This window comes from Nicotiana sylvestris, chromosome 12, assembly GCF_000393655.2.
Source record: "Nicotiana sylvestris chromosome 12, ASM39365v2, whole genome shotgun sequence".
Classification (NCBI taxonomy): domain Eukaryota; kingdom Viridiplantae; phylum Streptophyta; class Magnoliopsida; order Solanales; family Solanaceae; genus Nicotiana; species Nicotiana sylvestris.
The window spans coordinates 2,318,494-2,336,391 of NC_091068.1; the positions used below are offsets into that span (position 1 = coordinate 2,318,494).

At 35.7% G+C, this 17,898-nt stretch overlaps 2 protein-coding genes across 2 annotated transcripts; both read left to right on the forward strand.

Moving 5' to 3' along the window:
- Window positions 1-716: 716 nt before the first annotated feature.
- Window positions 717-4,187, forward strand: LOC104233797 (LIM domain-containing protein WLIM2b-like). Its single transcript, XM_009787246.2, has 5 exons — window positions 717-967; window positions 2,061-2,160; window positions 2,246-2,265; window positions 2,823-2,912; window positions 3,738-4,187. The coding sequence occupies exons 1-5, from the start codon at window positions 833-835 to the stop codon at window positions 3,996-3,998; spliced, it is 606 nt and encodes a 201-aa protein (XP_009785548.1). The 5' UTR covers window positions 717-832; the 3' UTR covers window positions 3,999-4,187.
- Window positions 4,188-8,818: 4,631 nt separating this feature from the next.
- On the forward strand, window positions 8,819-16,207 carry LOC104233798 (uncharacterized). The gene is made up of 14 exons (XM_009787247.2): window positions 8,819-9,388; window positions 10,665-11,613; window positions 11,696-11,792; window positions 11,871-11,991; window positions 12,082-12,180; window positions 12,269-12,571; window positions 12,649-12,756; window positions 13,421-13,492; window positions 13,599-13,685; window positions 13,953-14,024; window positions 14,122-14,211; window positions 14,497-14,604; window positions 14,690-14,758; window positions 15,622-16,207. The coding sequence occupies exons 1-14, from the start codon at window positions 8,969-8,971 to the stop codon at window positions 15,694-15,696; spliced, it is 2,670 nt and encodes an 889-aa protein (XP_009785549.1). The 5' UTR covers window positions 8,819-8,968; the 3' UTR covers window positions 15,697-16,207.
- Window positions 16,208-17,898: the final 1,691 nt, after the last annotated feature.

Consider the following 17,898-nt stretch of genomic DNA (forward strand, 5'->3'; position numbering starts at 1 on the left):
CGGAGTTGCTTCTTTGGCCAGTATGATTAGTACATGTATTGATTGGTATGGCGGGATTCTGTCCCGACCTTTATTATATTATGTGTTCTTAGAGGCTTGTAGACAGATGTCATGTATACGGATACTTGTATGGCCTTGTCGGCCTATGTTTCGAGTATAGAAAGAATCATGCCGGACTTATAGGCCCGTGCTTCATATGTATAAGTTCGTATTTCCTCATGCTTTATTCCGGTTCATTTACCTATAATAGAATGATATGAAAAATGCGTTATGTTGGTACTCAGTTGAGTAAGGTACCAGATGCCCGTCACGGCCCATTAGTTTGGGTCGTGACAACCATTTTCACTTTTTTTATGAAATTTCACAATTCTTATGTCTAAACGCCACTTAGTATAACACATAAATGTGCATGTCTGTTGGTTTTTATTTTTATTTTTTTATCATACGAATACAGTCAGAATTGAACCGATACCTATTGCATGAGACATGACTCCCAAATGAGTTAACTAATTTTTTAAAAGTTTCTCTATCACATATACTAATTAAAATTTAATTTTTATTTTTATTTTCATTTTCACCTTCAAGCTCCCAACTGAATTAACAACCTTTTGCATGTCCTTAATCTTAGGCAAATTTTAGCTAATCCATTCATTTATATAATTGGTTCTTAGCCACTAAAAAGAACAATAAATCAACTAATTGTTCATTGAGTTAAATATTCATGAGCTTTTATTCCATTATAACTTTGGGGGTCTGAGAATATTCATATGTAAATGATCTCAAATCTCAATTCCCAAATAATAAAACAAACTTAAAAAATCAAAATAAAATCATGTCTTTTTCTGGAACTCAAACAAAATGCAAGGCATGTGATAAAGCTGTGTATGCTGCAGAAGTGATCTCTGCAAGTGGTGTTAATTATCATAATACTTGTTTCAGATGTAGCCATTGCAATGGAAGACTTGCTGTAAGATTTTACAATTCTTTCATTTCTTCAATATTTCATGAATTTTTATTGGGAAATGTTGTTGTTAATATCAAATTAATTTGACGGGGAGTCTTAGAGCAATGGTAAAATTGTCTATGTCTACAGGTCATGGGTTCGAGTTGTGGAAGCAGCCGCTAATGCTTGCATTAGGGTAGGCTGTCTACATCACACCCCTTGAGGTGTGACCCTTCCCCGGACCCAGTGGCGAAGCCTGAAATTTTCTCAAGGGTGTTCAAACTTGAAAAAAAGTATAAAAAAAAAAATTCCTGACAAAGGGTGTTCAATATATTTTATGTACCTCTAAAACCTAATATTTTATCTTTATACACAGTACAATTTCTCGATAAAGGGTAGTCGATTGACTACTCTTACCAAAATGTAGCTTTTCCCCTATCTGGACCTTATGTGAACGCGGTATATCTTGTGCACCAGGTTGTCCATTTTGTTGTAATATCAAATTAATCCAAAACAAAGAATTAACCCAAATAGTTGCTCAATCAATCGCTTAAATTAAAAATTATCGGCGGATATATACTATATACGTATAATCCATGTATACTATGTATTATATAGATATATTAATCACTATATAATCTATATATACCGGCTAGAAAAGCAAATAGTGAATCTAGCTTGCTATTAGTGTAAAGGTTCTTTAATGAATAGATACAACAGTTATGTGTTTTGAAGATTCCTCGAATGATGGTCAATTTAACTTTTTTGCCAGAAAATTACAATGTGTATAGGTTAAATTTCTTTTATGTATAAGAAATATAACCTTCTAGCGTAATTGTAAAGGGATTAAAAAATATTTTTAAGTCATAGATCGACTCTTAGATGTGACATTTCTTAAACATATTTTGGATCCCTTAATTTCTAATCTTGCCTCTCGCAACCCTACCTACAACCGGCAATGTGAGCAACCACACACAAGCTGAGTTAATATCGAATAAATAAATAAAATAAAATAAAATAAAAAAGGTAAAAAGAAAATAAAATATTTTTCTATGTGGAAGATCATCAATTTTGAAGCTTCTAATTTATTTTTTGGTGATTTACCTTTGAATTATAGTTGAGCAACTACTCTAGCCTAGATGGAGCTTTATTTTGCAAGCCACATTTTGAACAGCTTCTCAAGGAGAAAGGAAGTGCTTCTTTTAAGTCCACATCACGTTAGTTTTTCTAAATCTTTTAACATTTTTATATTTTTTATTATTTTCCTTAACTAATTATTTGTTTTTTTATATCAATGTGCAGTTGGGAGGAACAATGACCTGGTATGTATCTTATATATGCCTAATTTAATAATTATTCCTTCTATCTCAATTTAAGAGATATTTTTCGCTTCTCAAGATTTAAATTATGTTAACTTTGATCAATATTTTAAAATATAATTTTCATATTGACATGAGAATAATTTCATTCTTATGTCGAGAGTTTATCGAAAATAGTTTTTCTACCTCCACAAAGTAGGGATAAGGTTTGCTTACGAATTTCCCTCCCAAGACCATACAGTGGGAATATACTTGGTATATTATTGTTGTTGTGGACGTGAGAATAATTCCAATTTATGTATTTTTTGTATAGTTTTTGAAAATTTTAATTTTAATTTTAAAAATCAAGTTGATTTAATCCAATTTAACTTTAATAATACTCTCGAGAAGTGCAAAGTGCTACATAAATTGAGGCAGAAGAAGTGATCTTTTTTGTAAAATAAAAAAGTAAATAATATTGACATGTAATTACTGATATTCGTTAAATGGAATTTGTTATACTAATTTTATATATATTAAGAATGTATGAGTTTCACCTTTATATATTGTTGTGATTACAGAACAGAAGCCCTAGCAAATTGTCCTCTCTATTTTCCGGCACTCAGGAAAAATGTGCTGCATGCAAGAAAACTGTGTACCCATTGGAAAAGGTAAGGGATTTTGGTGTACTAATTGTTATAAAATTAATTAAGTTTCTTCCACCGTCAAGAGGTGTGGTGAGATGGATTGGACACCTCTATTCTTAATTAGAAGTCTAGGGTTCGAACCTCGGAATGAAAAAACCTCTGGTAGAAAGCGTTTTACCCTTAAATGGGCCTTACACGGCATAAATCTGGATAAGTTGGGCCAGTAAATTCTGAATACCAGATAGTCAATTATACCAACCAAAAAAAGAGAAAGAGCCTTCTTTCTTCTTTGTGTGTTAGTCCTTCATGGAATAATTATTTTTAATGGTAATCCGTTGTACAAAGAATCCCGCGATTCACTTAGGGTTCCAGGAAGGGTCGCACCCCAAAGCTGTGATGTAGATAGTCTATTCTAATACAAGCATTAATTAGTAGTTGCTCCCATTGCTCGAACCCATAAGTCATATGGAAGTAACTTTATCGTTACTGAGCTGCTATATGGAATCCCCTGCTGGCCATCGGGGACCGAGTGGTAAGGCCACAATCCGCAAGGGAACAAATCACTCATTATTCCATCGAGGACAGGTGTACGAATGAGAACTCCAAACGCCACACATCGGCCGCCTACCTACATTTAGGTGGCACCAGCCTTTGACCCGCCTCCGATTACTAAAAGTGAATTCCGAGGCTTCCCTTTAGGAATAATTATTCTTAATTAAATAAAAGTGAAAAAGATAGAGTTTTAACATTTCACTTTCACAAGAGTATTTTTTTTTCAACTTTAACATTTAATTCAAATACTCTAAAGATTTTAATCAAAATATATATAATATATTATTGAAAAAACAGGTGACAGTAGATGGAGAATTTTACCACCAATCTTGCTTCAAGTGTGCACATGGTGGATGCAAACTTACAACTTCATCATATGCAGCATTAGATGGACTTCTCTATTGCAAACCTCATTTCTCTCAATTATTCAAAGAAAAGGGTTCCTATAACCATCTTACAACAACTACAAACAAAAAAAATAGTGGATCAAATGATGAACAAGAAAGCTCTAATACTACTACTGATGAACCACAGGCTGCAGAAGAGACTCAAGATTAGTCATAATTATGAAATTATAGTGTTATTAATTATTGCCAATGAGACTAATCATCTTGAGGAGAATATTATATTGGTTTTCTTATTATTTTTTTCCTTTGTTTGCAATTTTGTAAAGCCTATTAAGGCACCATATATATTTGTATGCTTTTTCTCAGTTTTGCTTTAATAAGAAATCCATTATTTGTCTTACTTTTTTTGTGCTTAATCATTCGGTAATATAAAATTCTGATAATAGCATGGGCTAGTCAGTTTTCGGACTGGTAATTAAAAAATAAATATTATTTGATAATCTAAAATTCTGATAATAGCATGTGCTAGCTAGTTTTCGAACGGATAATTGAAAAATAGTCAACATTTGCAAAGTCATTGAGAAATAACCATTATTTTATGTGGAGATAAAATCCTGACAAAATACCCTAGATGAAACACGAAAAGTTCCAGCATAATATGTTGGATTATGGAGCTCCTGCATATAAACTTCTAGCATATTGTGTTGGAACTCCAGCATATTATAAAATTCAGCATGTTATGCTGGAATCTCATATGTAAAAAATTCGAATTCCAGCATAAGTTGGATTTTTTTTTTTTGGTTTTAAGGGTGATTTTATTTAGATTTTATTTTTACATAAAAAAGGTGGCTAAATTTTAATTACTTTTAAAACTGCGACTAATTTTCAGTTAGCAATTATAAATCAGGCTATCTCTAAATTTTTTTTCCCTCTAAAATTGCAATTTTGTAAAGCCTATTAAGGCACCATATATATTTGTATGTTTTTTCTCAGTTTTGCTTTAATAGGAAATCCATTATTTGTCTTACCTATTTTTGTTTAACTAACCGATAAAGGCATAATTTAGTGTCTGAATCGGTTCAAAACCTTATCTATTGAAAACCGTCTCTCTATTTATGCAAAGTAAGAGCAAGGTCAGCATACAACTATCTCCCCACACTCCACTATTAAAATTATACTAAATATATTATTGTTGTTAACCGATAATCTAAATTTACTTAGGGTAGGCCCACTAAGTGTATAAGGAGTTTCATATTAGAAGACTCTCAATTTTTAGAAAGCTCGTACCTAATACGTCTAGTTAATAAATATGAGAGATTCAAGATTAGTTGTAATGAATATTTAATATTGCTATATAATGAGACTAATCATCTTGAGGAAAACATGCAGAATATAAATTAGTGGTTTTCTTAGTTGTTTCTTCATTTGCAATTTTGTAAAGCCTATTAAGCCATTATTCTTGATAGGAAAAATTACGCGATACATCAAGCATTTATATTATATTTATCATTCGTAGCTATACTTTCAGTAAATTTACTATTTGTATATAGTTATATTTGAATTTTATAGCAAATTCATGAAATAAAAGAATAATTATTTGGAACTAAAACAAAAGAGCAACAAGCTCTATAGCTCAGTTGGTTAGAGTGCTCACTTAGTCAAAGAAGGTCTTGAGGTGGACTCTCAATAAAAGCATTTTATTTTTCCATATTTCTATATTTCGCTTAGTTGTATTCGTTGAAGGAACAAATATGATCGATACATGTTGTATCTTTTATATACATCCCTATATATGTCACGACCTGCACTTGCTAGGCAAGCCAACATTAGAGGTTTGCAACATAAAATTCTTATAAATAACTTATAAACCACTACAACTCAACACATGATAATTAATGTCAGAAACGAAACTTGCATAATAATATTGCGCGTGTGAAATCTATATGTCTAGCTACCCGGGGTATGGAGTCACAATTCACGAACTACTAAGATTAACTACAAGTATTTGGCTGAAATGAAGAAGTACAACTGTTTGTGAACTAAATGAAACAGTAAATGAGTATATGTAGGAGGGGGCTCTAGGAATCTGCGGACGTTGGCAGATCTACCTCGGGTCTCCTGCACAATAGCCAGCTACGAACTCAGAGTCAGCTCGGATCGATATCTGGATCTGCACAGAAAGTGCAGAGTGAAACATCAGTATAGCCGACCCCATGTACTGGTAAGTGTCGAGCCTAACCTCGACGAAGTAGTGACGAGACTAGGACACGACAACAATATAAAAATTTGCAGTTAAATCATATACGAGAAACAATAATAACATAAATTTAACCGATAGAGACGGGAAGGAGAACATGCTGCGGGGAATAACAGATTCTGACAATAATTCAATGAAGAAGCATAGTAAACACCATAGTTGAACCAAAAGAAATAATGATATAATAACACGTGCATGGCATCACCCTTCGTGCTTTTACTCTCATCCTCACCATAAGAAACAACAGAAACGACACGGCATCATTCTTCGTGCATTAACTCTCATAATCATGGCACGACATCACCCTTCATGCATTAACACTCACATAATATGGCACGACATCACCCTTCGTGCATTAACACTCACTCACAATATCGTGCACGACATCACCCTTCGTGCTTTACACTCTTCCTCACCCAAAAAAATAGAAACAATAACATCCCGGCAAGGGAATCAGCTATAACCAATCTCGTTTCGACAGTTAAATTCACAATGTAAGTCTCAACTTGAGTCAATACTCAACAATTACCCAATAACAAGAAAATATAACTAAAATTTGTTCAACATGAAGAATAACCAGCTTAAGCATGAACAACATGTGATAAGAGACACAATGGTCACAAGTATAAGACTCATTTGCATGCTATGACCCAACAACAACGTATAGATACTCGTTACCACACCTATACGTCGTACTAAACAACTAAACACGTAGCAAATAAGACAACAACACATATTCCCTCAAGCTAAGGTTAGACCAAACACTTACCTCGATTCCACGGCCAAAAATCAAGCCTCAATTACCGCTTTATCTCTCGATTCCACTTCCAACCCGCTTGTATCTAGTCATAATTAACTTAATAACATCAATAAATGCGAAAGAACTCAATTCACATGCTTAATTATAGATTTTCCAATATTTCCCCCAAAAAGTCAAAAACCGATCTCGGGTCCGCTTGGTCAAAACTCGAAGTTCGGACCAAAACCCGATTATCCATTCACCCACGAGCCCAAATATGTAATTGGTTTTGAAATCCGACCTCAATTTGAGGTCTAAATCCCCAAATTTTGAAATTACATAATCACCCAATTTCCCATGAAAAACTCGAGATTCTAGGATGAAATCTTGTAAAAAGATAAAATAGATTGGAAGAAGTAAGTTAAGAATCATTTACCTATGATTTGGAGAAGAACTTGCTCTAGGAAAATCGCCTCTTGGAGTTTAGGTTTTGAAAATTTGAAGAATGAATGAAAAATCCCATCCAAGATCCTTTTACTCAGCTGCAGATGTCGCAATTGGGACCAGAGCTTCGCAAATGCAAAGCGCGCAATTGCGAAAGGGCTATCGCAATTGCAAAGCCTTCACAATTCCCGCTGCCTTTGCAAATGCGAGGAAAGTGTTGCATTTGCGATTACAGACCTCGCAATTGTGATCAAATGGTCGTTTTTGCGATCAGTTCCCCTCCCAGACTCCCTTCGCATTTGCAAAGGTTTATTCGCATTTGTGAACTCTGTTGGCCCAGCCTTTTGATCGCATTTGCGATGAAAGGATCGCAATTGCCAAGCATGTAAAGCTCGCAATTGTGAAGCCTGATCTCGCAATTGCGAGATTAGAGGCCTGCAACAGCTGAAGCATACCAACAATATTTCTCCTAACTCCAAAACACCCCGTGGCCTATCCAAGACTCACCCGAGCCCTCGGGACTCCAACCAAACATGCACACAAGTCTAGAAATATCATACGGATTTGCTCGTGCGATCAACTCACTAAAATAACATCTTAATCAACGAATTTAACACCAAAACTCATGAAATTCTCAAGATAGTTCAAAATTTCTATTTTCTCAACCAAGGGTCCAAACTATATCAAATCTCTTCCGTTTTTCACCAAATTTCACAAATACGAATTAAATACTATATTAAACCTGTACTGGGCTCCGGAACCAAAATACGGGCCCAACACCAACGAGATTACACACTATTCCAAAAAATCTTTATATTTTCCAGCACACAATTTTCTTCAAAAATTCATTTTTCGGGCTAGGGACCTCAGAATTCGATGTCGGGCATACGCCCAAGTCCCATATTCTACTACAGACCCTACGAGACCGTCAAATCATGGGTCCAGGTCTGTTTGCTAAAACTGTTGACCGAAGTCAACTTTAATTAATTTTAAAGGCAAATTTCAATATTTTTCTTAAATTTCACACAAAAACTTTCCGGAAACGCGCCTGGATTGCGCACGCAAATCGAGGAGAAGGAAAATGGGGTTTTCAAGGCCTCAAAACCCGGATTCGGATTCTAAAATAAAAGATGACCCTTTGGGTCATCACAATATATCGTTGATAAATGTTGTATCTTTTGTATACATTGCACAAATAAATATAATTGATACAAATTAATAACAATTGAATAGTAGTTACGAATGATAATTAGGCATACTATAGTTATTAGGCTCTAAACTATAGTGGCTATGAAACCCAATTTGTTACCAAGTTTATCAAATAGCCGACCACCCAACCGCTTAAACTAAAAATAGAATATATAATATATGCATAACTTATGTATCATATATTTTAATTATATATAATTAATGTATAATCTTTGTATATTGCTAAAAAAAAAAGATAGCGAATACGGCCGGCCGGTTATTTGTGCAAGGATCCTCGAGTGTTTTAGCATATAAAACTAAAAAAAAAAAAAAGAATTCACGTGCCAATCACGTGACACCCCTTACGCCAACACCACGAATTCCAGCTCTCTCACCGTCTCAAACAAAAATACTTCAGAGAGGATAAACCAAAGGCAAATTCTCACTCTCTACTGCTTACACTTTCACAAGGCTCACAATCTCTCGTTCCTTTAAACATCTTTAATATTAGTCAATAATATCTGATGAAATTTACTTTGATTTTTTTCCAAGAATGAACAACCTTACCTTTGACAAAACCTTAATGCCCAACCCCTTCTTGTCAGTTTCATCTTTACACAATTCAAGAATCTCAAAATCCCTTTTTATTCCCAGAAAATCCAATAAAGTTACTGTTTCTCCTTTTAAACATGATAATTCAAGCTCCCTAACAAATGGGTTCTTATCAAGAACTCATTTTTTACCCAAAAAATCCAAGAAAGTTACTACTTTTGCTGATAAATATGATAATTGCAGCTCAATAACAAGTGGGGTTTTGTCAAGAACTGATTTTTATGGCAGAAAGAGCAAGAAAGTTGTTGTTTTTGCTGCTTCTAAAGATGATAGGAGTAATAATAAGCTTGACCAGTGGGACCAAATGGAGCTCAAGTTTGGTAGATTGATTGGTGAAGACCCAAAATTGACCATAGCTAAGGTGGTCTACCTTTTTCCTTGTTCATTTCAGCAAATTATGTTCTTTATTGAAGGGGAACCTTGGAGTAACGAGTAAAGTTGTTGCCATGTGACCATGAGGTCGTGGGTTCACGCCATGGAAACAGTCTCCTGCAGAAATGCAGGGTAAGACTGCGTATAATAGACCCTTATGGTCCGGCCCTTCCCTGAACCCCGCGCATAGCGGGAGCTTAGTACACCGGGCTGCCCCTTTTATGTTCTTTATTGGTTTTTGAAATTTCCTTTGTTTAGTTAAGAAAATAGGTATATGAGATTCGTATAGCCAGCCGAAAAGCTAGTTTTGTATTGAGACATACTCCATCCGTTTCAAATTATGTGAACCTATACGGCTGGACACGAAGTTTAAGTTAAAAATGAAGATTTTATGTTTGTGGTCATAAACGTGCTATAATAGTTGTGTGACTATAAAACTGTTGAAATGTGTGGTCTTAAACATTCCATATCATTTGTGTTGCTACAAAAGCTTGTCATTAAAGATAATATGAGAAGTTTAAGATAGATTGTGGTAATATTGTGTCATTCTTTTTGGAACGGATTGATAAGGATATAGTGTCACATAAACTGAAACGGAGGGGGAGAATGTAGGATTCATATAGCCGACCCAATTAACTAGTTTAGGATTGAGATGTAGTTGATAGTATATATAGTTAAGAGACTTTTTGAATTGTTTAATTTAAATGTGAGGAGCCGAGAGACTTTTTCTACTTGTGTGCTGAGAATGGAGCGTTTTATCCCCTCTAAAGTTTTGAACTTTGCTTTTTTTACCAACAAAATGAGGGTTCTAGAGGAAAGGATAACTAATCGTGCGTCTAAAATTGAGACGTAGTTGATAGTATAGATAGCTTAGAGACTTGTCGAATCAATACAATTCAGATTTGAGTTGTAGGATTCATGTAGCCGACCCAAAAACTAGTTTAGGATAAAGAAGTAGTTGATAGTATATATAGTTAAGAGACTTTTTGAATCAATGCATTTCAAACTTGAGGAATTATGTTACTTTTCTGCATCGGGTGAAAATGGAGTGTTTTATCCCCTCTAAATTTTTAAACTTTGTTTGGTTACCAACAGAATGTGGATTACTATAGGAAAAGAGAACTAATCCTGTATCTGGAATTGTACAATTATAGATTATAAATTGATATCTGCTAATATATTGTGAGTTACTTAGTATTGACCTTGCAAAGCTTTTTGATGCTGTATGTATCTTTCTTTTCTGATAGCGATTCTTGATTTCATAGATAATAAGTAGGAAGACAAACCCAGATGCATCTTATCTTGAAATTGAAGAGTCATTTGGAAAGAAGAAGGGTAAAACATCTGGTGAAATTGTGGAGGTTCCATTTGACGCGTCCCAGGAAAAGAATTCTCTCAATTCATCAAATGGATTAAATTTGGTTCGTCCTGTGCCGAAGAAGGGAGTTAAGTTCGAGGTTGATGATAAACCGCCAAAGACTGAAGGTGATAAACAAAGCCAACCGATTTCAAGGCCTGCTGTAAGTAGGAGAAGTAGTGTTCCGAATGTTATGTTGCGGAAACCGCTAGAGACTGAGGGTGATAATAAACAAAGCCAACCAATTTCAGTACCTGCAGTAAGTAGGAAAAGTAGTGTTCCAAATGTTATATTGCGGAAACCATCTTTGTATTCTGAGGAGGATGAATCATCAAATTTCAAAATTAGGCCAAACTTGACACTGAAAATGGGCAAAGAACGGAAACCTGAGAAGTTTAGTGATGTTACATTGCTGAAGAAGCCGGAGCCAATGAGGATCAACTCTGACAGCAGTGAAAACAATGGACAATCAAGTGATAAGTTTAGTGATGCTACATTGTTGAAGAAGCCGGAGCCGATGAGTATCAACTCTGACAATAGTGAAGATAATGGACAATCAAGCGATATTTTACCTGTAGCTAGCAACGACACTGCAGATTCTAGTCTGAAGGTTTATGCATCAACTAATGAATCCAAAAACAGCTTGCTTCTGAATAAGCCAGAGGTGAGTAATTTGAATCTGAAGATAGATCAAAATCAAGGATCTTCCGAGGATCAGCGTACAGGTGTTTTGGATGAAAATACGTTGAATGCTGCTAACGTTTCTTCTGAGCATACAAGTGTGGCAGAGAATAAACTTGACCAACCGTTACAAAGTAGCATAAGCAAACCTCTTGACGAGCAAGGCTCTGAGACAGGTAACAGGATTCTTTTCTTGACAGATACTCATCTGAAGTGGTAATTTAGCATCTTAGTCAATCTATTTGACTGCTTTTCAAGGATCCCAGCAGACTGATACATGGCCTGCCGAGAGAAGTTCCGACTCCAACAAACCCATGGAATCTTTGGATGCTGCACTTCTTGGAAAACCCAAAAGGTACTTTTGATTTTTGGACATTACCCTTAAATACTTTGCTGTTTAGATTTGCTTGATTAATACTTTGTGCTTCGATAGATTAGACCAACCTAAAAAGGCAACATCAAGCGTTAGTCAAGACACCATGCGTCCTGTCAAATCTGAGGGCTATGGAAATGCTTCAGAGATTGACAACTTCCTGACGAAATCACCCATTAAGGTAGATTAATGTTTTCCTTCTTTCTGCATCAGTTCCTTAACTAGGAAGAAATAACTGTATTGATGAAAACTGAGTGCTGCAATCTTGTAGGAACACGAGGATAATGACTGGGTAAGAGCTGAAGAGCTTGTTAAGAGTGGAGGAAGAGAGGAAGTGGAACTAGTTAGTTGTAGCACCAGAGGCTTTGTTGTAAGTCTACTTATGGAAACTCTCAACTTATGCGCATCTACTCTCAACTTTTTTTTTTCTTATGGAAACTCACTACGTCTTTTTACAGGTATCTTTTGGTTCCTTGATAGGATTTTTGCCATACCGCAATCTAGCAGCCAGGTGGAAATTCTTAGCTTTTGAATCTTGGTTAAGGCAAAAAGGCGTAAATCCATCCCTGTACAAGCAAGGTCTGGGGATCATTGGAGGCTATGATGGTTTTGGTAAGGCAGCTTCTCCTGAGGCCGGAGTAGATTCACAAATTGCTCAAAATGTCGAAGAAGAGGAGATCTCGTCAGACATGAAACTGGAAGATCTTCTCAGGATTTACGATCAAGAGAAACTCAAGTTCTTATCATCATTTGTTGGCCAGGTGAGGAGGGCTTCGTTATTCCAGTCTCAATCTTAGTACTCCGAGTAAGACCATAATTTGTGATCTCTGCCATGTAGAGAGTCAGAGTAAGTGTGGTGTTGGCTGACAGAAATTCGAGAAGGCTAATATTCTCGATAAAGGCGAAAGAAAAGGAGGAATTGGTCGAGAAGAAGAGGAGCCTTATGGTAACAACTTTACCCTTGTTTAAAGCTTGCAAATTTTTTTCTTTATCCAGCTGGCTATCTCTCAAATTTCTGAGCTTCCATAGTATTGGTATTAGTTTTCCTATGTTAAACTGGTCTTGAATATTGTGACCGACTTCAGGAGGAGACCCAACCTGACTTCTTTCTCCTTGTTATATATTGTTCCGAAGAGATATTGAGAAAATGGACAGGCATACTTTCAATAAAGTTAGTCGTTGAGGACCCCCCAGGAGCAACGGTAAAGTTGTCTCCATGTGGCTTATAGGTCACAGGTTTGAGCTGTGGAATCAACCACTAGTGCTTGCATTAGGGTTACCCTCTTGGGGTGCGGGCCCTTCCTCGAACCTTGTGTGAACGCGGAATGCTTCGTGTATCGGGCTGCCCTTTATACAGAACACACCCCCACCCCCCCCCCCCCCACACACACACACACAAAAAATACTTGTCGCCTTCTCCCACAAAAAAAAAGGAAGAAAAAAAGGGTGATCCTCAGTTGTTCTAGTTGGTTGGGTTTGGAAAGAAGCACAATGTAGGTAAAATTACCTATGTATTTTGGAAATAACTGTATGCTAGTCTCCTCAGTGTTAGTTATTCTGGATCTTGCTCCCTCAACGAAGTCACCAAGCTTGTGTTATTTGCATTGCAGGCTAAACTTCAAGTCGGGGACGTGGTAAAATGTTGCATACAAAAAATTACCTACTTCGGAATATTTGTTGAGGTATATCAATGATGTAGCATGATCTTCTTATGGGAGACACATGACACTTGGCAGTCACTCCAGTTAACTATTGATTACATCTTAAATTTGCAATATTTTAATATAGGTTGAAGGAGTACCTGCTCTAATTCACCAGACAGAAGTTTCATGGGACGCCACTTTAGACCCTGCGTCGTACTTTAAAATTGGTCAGGTAGTTGTTTCTCGAAGAATAACGTTACAAATTTGTAATTCATACCTTTTCTTGTAAAGGTGAAATGAACAAAGAAATTTATCTGATGAATATAGATAAGTATAGTGTTTTGAGTTGTGAAAGAGTGATGCTGGCTTAGTTCGTGAATTATGTTGTGCATGTGAATGTATTGCAGGTTAAGCGCATAATATGTTCTATGATAATTTAAGAGCTAATAGTTTTAGAAATATCTTACTTTTACTGTGGAATTTTTTTTCTCTTCTGTAGATTGTGGAGGCAAAAGTTCACCAGTTAGACTTTTCACTTGAGCGCATCTTTTTATCGTTGAAGGAAATAACGGTAATCTATCTGTTTTTGTGATATTATTAAGGGGGTTTTCTTGATATTGTTAGTTAAGGTTGATATTTACCGATGCGTTTAAATGTACTTTTTGCAGCCAGATCCGATGATGGAGGCATTAGAGGCTGTAGTTGGTGATCATGATAATTTGAATGGAAAACTCCAAGCAGCAGAGCAAGATACCGAGGTTTATGTTGTTAGCCTTACAATTTGAGCAGTTTTATTCCTTTTGCAACTTCATTCAATTTACTAAAGACACCTTAGATCAATACGCCATGGTTGTCCTCGTTTTCAGATAAAGGGACACTTGTTATCATCTCGAGCAATGAAGTGCATACATAATTCATCATAGTATAGATGATACTCTTCAGAAAAAAGAAGAAGAAATCATTACTGAATCTGATTGCGAATTGCAATATGCCTTTGCATTTGTCTATATCTGATAGTAGAATTTTAATGTGATGTTCGCCAGTGGCCGGACGTGGAATCACTTATCAAAGAATTACAGCAGTTTGAGGGTATTTCCTCTGTGTCAAAAGGACGGTACTTCTTGAGCCCTGGTTTGGCTCCAACATTTCAGGTAACACCTTACATAAGGCATACACAGTAGAACTAAACCATTCTTTATTGTTTTCGGGAGCTTCTAATCATCGATCTGCTATCAGGTATATATGGCATCCATGTTTGAAAATCAATACAAGTTACTTGCTCGGTCGGGAAATAGGGTACAAGAGGTGAACTTTCAAAGTCCTACTTAATTTGCCCCAACGTTAGATCATAAAATTGTTTATCAAATTGTTTTCTTCCTGCAAAAGAAAGGTAAAGTTGCAGTTTTGAAAGCTGTCATGATCAAGATGTTTAATTCTCCTGTTCATATCAATCAAGTGTTGCTTGGACTTCCTTTTTTAATGTTCAGAACTGGTGAAATGTCGTTGTGTTTAGAATGCTAGTATTGTGGCTGTTTTCGTACTATCTTCCGCTTCGGTTTTCTAGTACCTTGTCGTTGTTACTGTTTGTTGTTATTGCTATCGCTATCGCTATTGTTATTGCTATTGCTTTCTTCCATCTATTTTTACGATATATATACTGTTGGTATCATTTTTCTGGCCTTTGTTGTCGATATTTGCTAGTCTCTATTCTTCCTCTCGAGCCGAGGGTTTTTCGGAAACAACCTCTCTACCTCTCCAAGTTAGGGGTAAAGTCTGCATACACACTACCTTCCCTAGACCCCACTTGTGGAGTTTTTCGGAAATAGTCTGTCTACCTCCCAGGGTAGGGATAAGGTCTGCGTACACACGACTCTCCCAGACCCCACTTGGAGTCTTCTGGAAACAACTTCTCTACCTCCCCAGGGTAGGGGTAAGGTCTGCGTACAAACTACCCTCCCCAGACGCCACTTGTGGGATTTCACTGGGTTGTTTGTTGTTGTTGGAACTGGTGAAATGCTTCACAAATCTTAATCTTACGATTTCTTGGACCTTATCACCTTGTTTTCCGACTTGTAACTTTATTGCTACCATTTATTTGAAAATATGTGCATAGGTAACTCTTTTTATGGTAGTACTCAATGGTGATATATGTGCATTGTTTTGTGCAGGTGATAGTAGAAACACTATTGGGTAAAGAGGAAATGAAATCTGCAATTCAATCTTGTACAAACAAAGTTGAATAACCAATCAAAAAATAATAATACTAAGAAAGTAACCAATCTTTCTGTGGAGGCGTCGAACGGATGGTAAGGCCACGAAGCCAAACAAACAGCTACTATGAAAAAAGCCGAAGATATAACAGCAGAAGCGGAGAAAAGAAACTACCTAGGCGGTATCCTATTTCGAACACAAATGATATCGGTTTATTGTTTAGTCCTTTGATATCTGGTGAGCTAACTTGAGGGTTGATTCAAAATAATTTTGGTTATTTTTCTTCTATCTTGTTTGTTAATATATATATTTTTTTACTTTTTCTGATGAGTTAGGAGCTTTTGAAAGGTTTATGGCATGCTTTATGTTTAAACAGCTGCGATTTAATTAATTACACTTCAGTTCCAAATAAGTTGAAGTCGGTTATATGAATTCTATGTATTCATTTCAACTATGTTCAGGTACCTGCTTAAATGTGCAGGGCACAAAGAATTCAATATTTTGGTGCCTTCGTTAATATATAATTATTGTTTTGTTTTTTCACTTGATGTTTGCTATCCGTTTTGGAGTTTGACTTACTCAGATTCACGTCAGAAAGTTCCACTTTAGGGTTGGGGAAGCTTCCTATAAAGGCTACTCTATACATGGGAGTAAAATGCTCCGTATCAAAGATGACCCCATATTCAGGGGTAAAATGCTTCATACCAAAGACGACTTCATACCTAGGGTTCGAGCTCGAGACATCTTGTTAAGAATGAACAAGTACTTATCTTCTCACCACAATCTTTGGTGGTCATCCATTAATGTTTCATTCTTCAGTGCAATGCAAGTGTCCGTTTTTAGGGGCAAGTGAGCAGATAACTATTCTCAGGATGCTATTTAGAGATTAGTCGGTACTTATTTTGTCTTGAATTTGTAAACTAAATCTTAACTTCAGGATAATTCGGAATATTTTTATCCTAAAAAATTGAACTAGAAAATTAAAATTCAGGACGCACTAGCTAATTCCTAAATAGCAGCCCTTTATAGTGACTACCTGATGTCATTTCTACATTTTTTCCATAAACACAACTTGAGCCATGAATTTGGATGGGACAAAAAATTGGCTCATTAAAACTAAGGTATCTTTGGTTTGATTGAATTCATCAACACACACTGTCCTATGCAAAATATATATAATTTTTTTATATTTTTCGGACTATTATTTTTACATCGGTTATATAATATTATTTTTCCAATATTGAACGTCCCTTTGAATATTGCAACAGACTTCCAGATTATTTTCAATTCTCTATGGAAGGTCCCTTCTTGGGGACTAAACTCATATTTTCTTTGTCTCCAATCAGGTGTACTGTACCCGCATTAAGACAAGATTAAATCCGAATTCATATTTGGGATAAAGTGCTTCCTCACAAGGGCGACTCTATTATGCTGGACTCAAACCCGAGACCTGTGCTAAGAATAAAGAAGTACATACTACTTTACCACAACCCTTATATCATTTTTTTCCTTTTTGGGGCATTTATATATTAGTTTTGTTTTTCTTTTTCCAAAAAGACTCAGATTTGCAATATAAAAGAAAGGGTCCGTATACTATATAATATACGATTTGCCATGTTATATTTTATAATAGGATTATATTCAAGAAATTTAGCTAATATTGTATATGAATATTTATAGATGAAAAGACTCATTATTTTGAATGAGATAACGTGTATTCGTACGTGAAGTAACTATGCATCCAAGACAACAACAAATAACTATCGTAAAATAGCACGAGCTAGCCAGTTTTCGGACAGGTAATTAAAAAATAGCCAACGTTTGCCAAATCATTGAAAAATAGCCATTATTTTGCTGCAATACGGAAAGTTCCACCATAATATACTGGAGATTGGTGCACCTATGTATGAACTTCTAGCATATTATGCTGGAACTCCAACACACTAAAAGTTCCAGCATAATATACCGGAGATTGGAGCACTTGTGTATGAACTTCCAGCATACTATGCTAGAAGTCCAGTATATTATGTTGAAAGTACTCCAGTATATTATGCTGGAAATTTACATGTAAAAAAGTCGAACTCAGTATATTGTGCTGGAATATTTTTCGGATTTTGAACAGTGTTTTCGTTCAGATTTATCTTTACATGAAAAGTGGCTAAATTTCGATTACTTTTGAAACTGTAGCTATTTTTCAAGTATCACTCGTAAATCTGGCTATTTTTGAATTTCCT